General features: G+C 42.7%; 2 protein-coding genes across 2 annotated transcripts in view; one reads left to right on the top strand and one right to left on the bottom strand.

The window, feature by feature from the left end:
• Positions 1-6,786, top strand: part of CIDEA (cell death inducing DFFA like effector a) — a 44,393-nt gene extending 37,607 nt beyond the window's left edge. Inside the window, exon 5 of the mRNA XM_075314559.1 lies at positions 3,873-6,786. Coding sequence (XP_075170674.1) covers positions 3,873-4,002 — 130 coding nt within the window. The 3' untranslated portion in view covers positions 4,003-6,786. The remainder of the gene's footprint in view (positions 1-3,872) is intronic.
• The window catches only part of MPPE1 (metallophosphoesterase 1), a 299,670-nt gene extending 291,219 nt beyond the window's left edge, over positions 1-8,451 (bottom strand). The window contains exon 1 of the mRNA XM_075314563.1: positions 8,335-8,451. The gene's annotated coding sequence lies outside the window, so the exon portion shown is untranslated. The remainder of the gene's footprint in view (positions 1-8,334) is intronic.
• Positions 8,452-11,411: the final 2,960 nt, after the last annotated feature.

Consider the following 11,411-nt stretch of genomic DNA (forward strand, 5'->3'; position numbering starts at 1 on the left):
GCCCTCAGTCGACTACACCTACCCCCCCCGGTCTCCCGCCTTGCCACAAAGACGCTCCTGTCTTTACCCGATGGTTCCTCCATCAAGGACCAGACAGAGAGACAGGTGGAGCACCTCGTCCGCTCTGTTTTTGAGGCTGCGGGTTCCTCCCTCTCGCCCCCCTTTGCCTCTGTGTGGGTCACAAAGGCGATCTCGGTCTGGGCAGAATCCCTTAACACTTCACTTGAGGAATCCCAGTTCACTCATACCTTCACAGAGGTAACAGCTCAAATTGCCGCTGCGGCGGAGTACCTCATGCAGGCCTCCTTGGATGCTGCTACCTGCGCAGCGTTTGCCGCCTCAAATACCATAGCCATCCGCAGAGCTCTCTGGCTCCGACAATGGCGAGCGGACTCTGCCTCCAAGAAGTCTCTCACGGGCCTTCCCTTTTTCCAGACCGATGGTTTGGCGAACGTCTGGACAAGCTCATTTCTGACGCCACGGGAGGAAAAAGTACCTCCCTCCCCCAGCTGAAGTCCAAGATGACCTTCACCAGATGTCCACAGTCCTCGTTCCGCTCCTTTGGAACTCATTGGTTGGTCGACATCCCGTGCTGTCCCCGCCACCAGCCGCGGACTACGCAGGGACCGACCACCTCGGCTCTCCCCGAAACCCACTTCGTCATGGCAGCCTAGACCGAAACAGTCCAGGACTAGGGAGACTCGTCAACGACGTTTTTCCCCCCTCATGACTCCTTCGGCGTCCCGGAATACACACTCATTGTAGGAGGTCGACTGCGAAACATGTGCACAAACGGAGATTCAGAATGGAGTCCCTAAGGTCCATTATTGTATCCATGGTTGAAAGGGAATTCCTCGCCTTAGACATCAAGGACGCGCGTACCTGCACATACCCATCGCCCCAGATCACCAAAAGTTCCTCCGCTTCGCCGTTCAGGACTCCCACTTTCAATTCGTAGCTCTACCCTTCGGCCTTGCACCGCACCAAGGGTCTTCACCAAAGTCATGGCGGTCACCATGAGCGTCCTTCACGCCAGGGGAGTAGTCGTTCTCCCTTACTTGGACGACCTCCTCATCAAGGTCGCCCTCCTTCCGCGACTGCTCAACCAGCGTACAGATCACTGTGGACACCCTATCCCGCGTAGGGTGGCTAGTGAAGCTAGACAAATCATCCCAGATCCCATCACGATCCATCACCTTCCTGGGCATGTCCCTGGACACCCGTAGGGGCTTGATCTATCTCCCCCTGGACAAGGCGATCGCTCTTCAATGAGCGGTATGCTGCCTTCTACGTCCTCCGTCTCACTCCATTCGATTCAGCATGAAGGTGCTCGGCAGGATGGTGGCGGCTATGGAAGCAGTACCCTTTGCTCAACTGCATCTCCGCCCACTGCAGCTAGCCCTTCTAGCGGCCTGGGGCAAGAGCCCCTTCTCCCCGGACAGACCTCTTCACCTGACGCCTTCAGTCAGGTACGCACTCCGCTGGTGGCTTCGGTCCTCATCCCTATCGAAGGGGAGATCTTTTCTTCCAGTGAACTGGCTGGTCCTGATGACGGACTCCAGCCTCCTAGGCTGGGGAGCAGTGTACTGGCACCACACTGCTCAAGGACGTTGGACGCCCCAGGAGTCTTCCCTACCCAGAAACATCCTGGAAATCTGTGCGATCTTCCTCGCGCTCAGGGCGTTCTGCCCTCTGCTAGCGGGTCATCAGATTCGAGTCCAATCAGACAATGCAACAGCTGTAGCCTACATCAATCGGCAGGGGGACACCTGCAGCAAGGCAGCTTATCTCGAGGCCCACAGGATCCTCAGCTGGGCTGACTCGACAGGGTCCGTGATATCAGCGGTACACATACCGGGAGTAGAGAACTGGGCAGCAGACTTCTAAGTCGCCAAGGCCTGGCCGCCGGAGAGTGGTCTCTCCACCCAGAAGTGTTCCTACACATCTGCACTCACTGGGGTACACCAGACGTGGATCTAATGGCCTCAAGGTTGAACGCAAAGGTACCCGCGTTCATAGCCAGGTCACACGATCCGCAGTCCATCGGCGCGGATGCTCTAGTCTGCTCCTGGCACCACTTCCGCCTGCCTTACATATTTCCACCTCTACCGCCGCTGGTAATCAGGAAAATCAAGGCAGAGGGAGTCCCGGTGATAATGATAGCACCGGACTGGCCCAGGTGCGCCTGGTACTCCGAATTAGTACAAATGCTCGTAGACGTACCGTGGTGCCTTCCAGACATCACAGACTTGCTGACCCAAGGGCCCATTTCCCATCAGAACTCCAGAGCCCTGAAGCTGACGGCATGGCCATGGAGACCTGGGTATTAACAAGAGCAGGATTCTCCCCCCGCGGTTATCTCCACCATGATCAGCGCCCGAAAACCTGCTTCATCCCGCATTTACCACCGTACGTGGAAAATCATCCTTTCATGGTGCAGGGAAACTAACATCCAGCCTCTGCCTCTGGCCATCCCCAGAATTCTCGATTTTCTGCAGGCCGGCTCTCAGTTCCCTTAAAGGGCAGGTCTCAGCGCTCTCAATCTTCTACCAATGCCGCCTGGCTCAAAAACCGCAGGTCAAGACCTTCCTCCAGGGAGTTTTCCCATCTAGTTCCCCCGTACAAACGGCCGCTGGGCCCATGGGACCTCAGTCTCGTTCTGGATGGTCTCCTGAGGTCCCCCTTTGAACCTCCCAAGGAATCCTCCCTTGCTCTTCTGTCCTGGAAGGTAACGTTCCTGGTGGCAATTACGTCCATCAGACTGGTTTCAGAGCTAGCAGCACTCTCTTGCCGCGAGTTTTTTTTTTTTTTTTCTCTCATGTTCCTCTGTTGAGGTAAGTTTTTACTGGCTTTTTCTCCTACTGCTTGTGTACTAAAACGGAGGTTGCCTGGCCCGGCCAGGGGGTGTATACTGCAGAGGAGGAGCTATGCTTTTGCATCTACTTAGTGTCCTCCTATGGATAGGCAGCATAACACCCATGGTCCTGTGTCCCCCAATGATGGCTAAGAGAAAACGATTTTACGGTGAGTACACAAAAAATCCGTTTGTTGTTTTTTTTTTTTTTATTTATTTATTTTCTACACATCTGCAGAAAACTGTCGTGTAATAACCACTTTATTCATTATGGTCTAATGACTTTGGTTTGTAAATATCAATGACAGGATCACCTGACTCTGTTCGTGTCCGTTATCCGCGTGCCCTTTTTCACATAGAATGGTTTGTGGTTGTGTATATACGGTACTTCTTGGTTTGTTTTCCATACTGTTGTGCCATTTTGTCCTGATGGAGACATCCATTTTCTGAAATACGTTGGCTGAACAAATCACAATCCGGGATCTCTTCTTCACTGTACTACTTCCACGGCAGAGCAGTTTAACCCCTTCCTCTCACTACATCAGTCTCCTGCTCTCATGGAGCTGCTGTTGCCGTTGCATGCTTTCTTCAATGGTTGGGACTTTCACAACCTTTACAAGGGGAGACTTTTGTATCTGTTCTTTCATCTGGTTACCCAGGTAAGGACCAATTATGCTTTTTGTCTTTTCAGATTTCCACTTACAGAATGTGTATTGTCAAATGATTATCATGCGGTGGTTCAGTGGTTAACACTGTTGCTTTGCAGAGCTGGGGTCCTGGGTGCAAATCCCACAGAGGACAACATCTGAAAGGAGTTTGTATGTTCTCACCGTGTTTGTGTGAGTGTCATCTGGGTTCTCCACTTTCCTCCCACACTTCAAAGACCTACAGATACGGAATTTAGATTGTGAGCCCCACTGTGGACACTGTTGCTGATGTTTGTAAAGCGCTATGCAATTAATGGCGTTATTTATTTCCCAACTATTATGGTAACATAACTTTCCTTACTGATTTTTAGGAGTTTTCTGCGGATACTGTCACACCTCGCCCAGGTAGCCGGCCATTTGCTCCTGTACTGCGGCTCATATATACTTCAGTGGACTGAAGACTGTAATGAAAGACCACACAGAAGAGCACAGAACTCCTAAATACCAGTGGAACATCCTTTTATCAACCATCTATATGATACTATTATTGCATGTTTACACGTTGTGTTTTTGCAGCAAGATCACCACCACATTTTACTATACTAGCAGTGAGTTAGATTTCCGGGATCTCAGGCACTTGCTGCTGAAGCAGTTTTCAAATCTTTCGTTTTTCTTGGTGTTTTTCAACTATTTAAATGTGGAATTAAAAAAACGCAAATATTTTTTAGCTGGAAATACAGAATGTGTGCACATACAATTTGAGATAAAACTAGGGCTGGCCGAATAGTAACGAACTTAATGTAAGTCAATGGGGAACTCAAGCCTTTTTCTTGCCATGACGAATATTGAAGGAGTACTTGGTTTTCGGTAGCATTATTCTAACATGATTAATTACTATTTGCCCATCTCTAGCTGTATCTAATGACAGCAATATACTTTTTCAGATCACGCCACAGACATCATGTACATGTCACCAAACTCATGGACATTTTCATATGCACTTTGTACAGCATGCATGTTTTATTTTTTAAGTGCACGTCTTCATATTGTAGTGATAAAGCATCTCCTAATATTTGCTTTTCTGCCTCATTAATTCTGTACAAATTTTGGAAACGAATCACTTATTGTTTACATCGCTTATGTTTACATACGGTATGTTGGAGCATTGCTTTGCTGCCTGCAATCATCCAGTCACTCCTCTAGACTCAAGAAGCTGTGATCTGGGGAACTGTTGTTCACAATTATCATATTGTACAGCAGGTACTGACCAAGGATCCTATCCAAGAGCCCTCCATGTCTCATTTTCCCGGAGCTTTGAGAGGAGTAGGCTTCACACCACAATAATACCACCATATTTTAGCTTCTAGCGTAACAAACCTCCAATAGGTCTTCTAAACTGACCTTGCGTCACAATAGGGTCTGTGCATTACTTTGGATCACTAGACACAGTAAAGTCAGATGAACCCGCTAATTTTGTCAGGGCTAGGCATAAATCTCATACGTATGGAGCCTCCTGAATCTCCCAATTGTGATATAAGACAAAAAAAGGATCCTGTATTTTGAGTTGGTGCCTGACCCTTTTTGTTCTCTTTGGAGATAAGCCTCCATTAGACTTCTCTAGCAGAAGCTTACTCTCCTCTCCCCATACGGAACATGCGTATGCTCGGACAAGCTAAGCATGCACATATATTGTAGGTTTGGGAGAGATGGCTATTGGTTAAATGATTATTTGGCCAACAGATATGTGTATGGGCATGTTACGCCTGATTCAGTAGCCCTTCAAGTATCCCCAGTTATGGTATAATTACACGTTGCAGATTTGTTGTAGAATTTTCCATGACCGACCATTTCCAGTGATCGTGGTTTGCAGAAATAATTGCTTCCTGCAAAATCTCCTCCATTGAAATGAATAGAGATGATGGAGTCTGTAGCAGAAATTTCTGTAATAAATAATTTGTGTGTGAATATAGCTCTGCCAGTGTAACTGCAGTCGTGAGCAGTAGCTTGTATTGCTGTCGTTGGTTTTGATTAGGTGCAGTTATTAATACTAGTCTATGAAGCTATGTGGCTGCTGCTAGTCTGAGAATTTGTATTGTACTAATCAGTTAATATAATGTAAAAGTTATTTATTGACATAGGCTTTATAATATAGCTTTTTTATGTTTTACACTTGATTTGTATTGAAATATAAACCTACAGAAATTAAGTATTTGATGTTTTCGGTTTCCTACAAACATTTGATTTTCTTGACTGTTTAATGTACCTGAATCGGATTATGTTCAAACCTTTTATATATAGATTCAACGGAACTCATTGACTTTCAGGGACACAACTCCTTGTGAAGATCCCGCAGACTATATTTAGTCTCTTCGTGCTGCCTTTACAATAAACAAAGACCCCTGGTTCAGTCGGCCGGGGTGATATATTTTATATACTTTTTTTTTTTTTGTTTGTTTTATACAAAGCTCCAGAATTGTTTGGCGCAAAACCTCTGCTTCTATCCAAGAAACTGACAAAAAAAAAAAAACTTTGTTAGCCCTCCACTCTTTGGAGTCAACTCAATGCAGCTTTTATCTTTGGGACCAATTTATTTAAATTTAAGTTTTTATATGTGACAGCCATAAAAAAAAAGCCAATAATACAATATGGTTCATTTTATTGAAATCTATGGTTACAATGATGACATAAAATTATTCAGATCTCTGCTCTATATCCGCTTACACTGTTATATCTGTAATTTTGGTCTGGTTGGGGTACAAATTGCTTGTTATTTTTAACTATGAAATCAAACGTTTTTAGTGACAGTAAAAGTTTCACAGCTTTCATGACCATTGGGAATTTAAATGGAAAATGGAGAATTCAGATTGTAAGTATAAGTGCATTACAACCTTTAATAAATATTGTGTTTTTAATAAATTTATTTTTTTTTTGTCTTAACAATTGGCTTAAGTTACCTTTTGTATTTCTTCTGGCTGCCAAACATTTTCTTTCTAAATGGTATTTAATTAAATGATTTCCGATCACATTTGAACGAATTGTATACACCTTGTTGTAGACGATGACCTTAGAACTTTACCTGGGGAAACTGCTGCCAATCCTTTCTGGTAGCTAAAGTAACATGGTCACACATTTAGGTAGCCAATATAAAATCCAATCGTTCAGCCCTGTGAACTAGCCAACTTGTCAACTACTTGGATCAATAAAGGGAGTCTGTCAGGAGCAACCCTTGTAAGCCGTCTGTATGGGCATGTAGGTAATAGAAAGTTGAATAAAATTATACTTTAATATCTGCAATCAGTCTGTTTTGTTGGAAGTTGTGTTGCTATAATTTGAAGTGTTGCATGATGTTTGCTAAATTTGGTGCATTTTTAGATTTTAAGATTTTACACTGGTCCGTAGCTGTGTTTTTGCCAACGTCCCTCACCATAAACACGTTGCAATTGCAAGTTTTTGGCTTAATTGCATAGCTAACTACACTCACTGCAAGATTCGACTTGGTCTCCAAATTTTCCTGATTGAGCATCTGTAGGGTGTACTAAAAAGAGACATGTCCATTGCATGAAAGAATTTACAGGAGTTAGTATACTGTATCTTCTGCTAACAAGCTTTTTCAGGTTTCTAGTAGAAGGCAAAGACTTGAGGGGTGAGATAAAATTTGGGAGTTGTTTTTAATGTGATGACTGTACTTGTATACATATGCCATGTTTCCCTGAAAATCAGACCAATTTAAAAAATGAGCCCTAGCTTGATTTTTCAGGATTTTGGGAGTATACTTAAATTATAAGCCCTACTCCAAAAATAATCACTGGTTACAGTTCAGTTACAAAAGGTGTCTAGTCAGATATGGGTATACAGCTAAATAGAAAACAGCACGACCAATACAGTAGACCTATCATCAAGGAAAACAGACACCCCTAAAAGAATTGCAATCAATAGACCCCACAATAGGGGTTGGCTGGTGCTGGGCTCTCACACACAGGTCAGCTAGTTCCGCTGGAATCACTCTACTCCTGAGCATTGCGTCTGCTCCCTGTGACCAGGTGGAGCAACCTCTACACTTCAGTGAAATGACAGGGGCCCTGGCAGTGACACCGATCTGCATGTGAGAGCCCATCCATCTTCAGCACTTGCCATTCTTTTAGTTTTAAGGGGGTTTGGTGAGTGTGATTCTTTTGGGGGGTGTCTGCTTTCCTTGTTGAAGAGTCTACTGTATCTATCCTATATTATTTTATTTTTATTTTATTTTTTTTTTTTTACATTCACCATAAAAATTAAGCAAGCTGGAAGACAAGCAGTCTTATATAATGCAATTACAGTATAGATAATGTATATAGTAGTTTCCATAATGGCACCCATACTGTAATTATAAATGTGGCTATAAATCTAATAGCATTGAAAGACATATTGACAAATGTATAGCCATGCATAAATTCTAAAATTACATTTTTCTTTCTTATATCAAATATCACAAAAGTAGTACTCCTCTTGTTTTTAACCTCCTGTGGTATTTGATACAAATAGATATATTTTTAGAATATATATATATAGGGTTTGCAGAGTTATGATGATGTTTCAGAATTTGATTATATTTGAATAAATATTGCTGCTTTTTTATTTTTATTCAAGCACCAATTATACTGCCATACAAAAAGAATTCCGTGAACCAGGTCTACATCTGCACTCTACATACGAGACAATATTGAGCTGACCTAACATATTCACAAGTAGAATATATACCCATTACCTGTCATCTTAGACATTTATGGAATATTCACTGGATATATCATAAATGCAGGTCTTGTATGCCTTGTATCCTGAAAATAGTCCTCTTACCCCCATCACTGTCGTGCCTGGTATCTCCGGTGCTGTCAGTGGAGAGGTGACTGCAAATGTCTCTCTCCTCTGAGTTTTGTAAATGTTCTGAAAATTGTACAGTACCAAATACCACGGTGCAGCACATATCTCCCCTGCAGCATTAAACATCCCCTTTCCCATCTACACTCCTTAATAGTCTGTTTCTACCACGCCTCCCATTATTATTCCACTTGTACTACAACCCCTGACAAAAATTTTGGACTCACCTAGCTCTGAGGATGTTCATTCAGTTGTTTTCCTTTACTTTTGTTTAAAAATAAAAAAAAAATCAGACATGGCAAAAAACTAAAGTCATTTCAAATGTCAACTTTCTGGCTTTAAGAAACCCTAAAAAGAAATCATGAAAACATAACTGGCTAGCCAGTAACGTTTAATTTTCAAAACCAAACAGGGGAAAAATTGTTGAATCACTTAATTCTGAGGTCAAAATAATGGATTCACCCTGTAAATTTTAATTCCCAAAACTAACAGATCTGCTTTTTAGTCTGCATCTAAAAAGGTGTGATCATACCTGGGAGAGCTGTTGTACCAAGTGGACTGACATGAATCATAGCTCCAACATGAGAGATGTCAATTGAAACAAAGGAGAGGATTATCAAACTCTTAAAAGAGGGTAAATCATCACGCAATGTTGCAAAAGATGTTGGTTGTTCATAGTCAGCTGTCAAAAATCTGGACCAAATACAAACAACATGGGAAGGTTGTAAAAGGCAAACATACTGGTAGCCTAAGGAAGACATCAAAGCGTCAAGACGGGAAACTTAAAGCAATAGGTCTCCAGAACAGGAAATGCACAAAAAAACAAATGAGGAAACTGGAGTCAATGTCTGTCACTGAACTGTAAGAAACCGACTAAAGGAAATGGGATTTACATATAGAAAAGTTATCATTAACACCTAAACAGAAAAAAACAAGGTTACAATGGGCTAAGGAAAAGCAATCGTGGACTGTGGATGAAAGTCATATTCAGTGATGAATTGCGAATCTGCATTGGGCAAGGTGATGATGCTGGAACTTTTGTTTTGGTGTCGTTCCAATGTGATTTATAAAGATGACTGCCTGAAGAGAACAAGTAAATTTTCACAGTCATTGATGATATGGGGCTGCATGTCAGGTAAAGGCACAGGGGAGATGGCTGTCATTACATCTTCAATAAATGCCCAAGTTTACATTGAAATTTTGGACACTTTTCTTATCCCATCAATTGAAAGGATGTTTGGGGACGATGAAATCATTTATCAAGATGATAATGCATCCTGCCATAGAGCAAAAACTCTGAAAACATTCCTTGAAAGAACACACATAAGGTCAATGTCATAGCCTGCAAATAGTCTGGAACTCAATCCAATTGAAAATCTTTGGAAGTTGAAGAAAATGGTCCATGACAAGGCTCCAACCTGCAAAGCTGATCTAGCAACAGCAATCAAGAGAAAGTTGGAGCCAGATTGATGAAGAGTAATGTTTGTCACTCATTAAGTCCTTGGCTCAGAGACTGTAAGCTGTTATAAAAGCCGGAGGTGGTGCAACAAAATACTAGTGATGTATTGGAGTGGTTTTTTTTGTTTGTTTTTCATGATTCCATAATTTTTACCTCCGAATTGAGTGATTCCATAATTTTTCCCCCTGTTTGGTCTTGAAAAGTAACCGTTATTGGCTAGCACATTGTGTTCATGATTTATTTATTTTTTACTATTTCTTAAAGCCAGAAAGTTGCCATTTGAAATTACTTTTAGTTTTGTGCCATGTCTGTGATCTGCTTTTTTTTTTTTAAACAAAAGCAAACAACTGAATGAACATCCTCAGAGCTAGGTGAGTCCATAATTTTTGCCAGGGGTTGTAGCATTATTAACAAACCCATTCATCTGGTAGCAAAGCAACCTCCCTCCCCACTGGTACCAGGTCAACCCCAATGGTAGCAGGTCTACCTCCCCCCACTAGCGGTATATCAACCTCACCCACCCCACTGACTGCAACCCCGTTGGTAGCAGGTAATCCTCCCTTCCCCACTAGCATTATATAAACCTCTCCCACCCGTCTGACTGCAAAAAAATATCCACACACAACCCCATTGGTAGCAGATCCTCACTCCCTTCTACTTATCCACCCTTCCCAATGGTAGCAGATCCAGATCCCCCACCATATCCATTCTCCCCACTACTATCGTATCAACCTCCCCCACTAGAATCAGCACTCCTCTCTGTGACGGCACATCAACTTCCCCGCACGCACCAGGCCTGCACACTGCTGTATAAAGTTGTATATGAGAGACGTGTATTTCATGGAATATTTAATACCGTCAGACACAATGAGGAAAAATCTATTTAAAAATGTGATCTCTGTGAAACCATTTCACATTACCACACACATTATTATTACAGCCGTTTATATCTACCTGGGTGCCCAACAATCATCGTTTGTTAGACATGACATATACCTAATGCATAAAGTATGCAATGTTTCTAGGCCAGGCTTGTCTGAACCTAAACAGTGAGAGTGCCTGTGCCTACATGACTGTCTGGAATCCACCTCATGTAACATCTCATAACAATGTGTTGTCACCTTTCATAGAGGAGTGCAGGCTTTCCATAATTTCTATCCTATCGTGTTTCTTTGTGACAACGTGGTGGTCTGCCCTCATCAATCTACCATTATGCATTGATGTGAATGACAGATGATGGTAGAAACGACTTCTGTAACCATTTCATCACATTTATCAGTACATTACCTACTGTCAAAATTGGAAGTTTGTGTAGTTGTACTTACGCCTTCATGCAAATTCTTAAGACTTTTGTCACTGGAACCCAACTGTTTGTTTTGAATGGTCCAAGACTGGAATGTCCTATGCTATTAATGATGGGTTATCTTTGACTCTTTTGCATTGTAGATACTAACAAATTGTATAAGGTTACTGAATGCAATCCATACAGTATGTGATATTTATGTGTTACATGCAATTTTATGATTTGTGGAGTTGGGTCTACTCTCCACCAGCAATGTCTTGTTGCTGGTAATGTGTCAGTTTTGTTAGGTTGGCT

The sequence above is a fragment of the Anomaloglossus baeobatrachus genome, chromosome 6 (assembly GCF_048569485.1).
Source record: "Anomaloglossus baeobatrachus isolate aAnoBae1 chromosome 6, aAnoBae1.hap1, whole genome shotgun sequence".
NCBI classification, from domain to species: Eukaryota; Metazoa; Chordata; class Amphibia; order Anura; family Aromobatidae; genus Anomaloglossus; species Anomaloglossus baeobatrachus.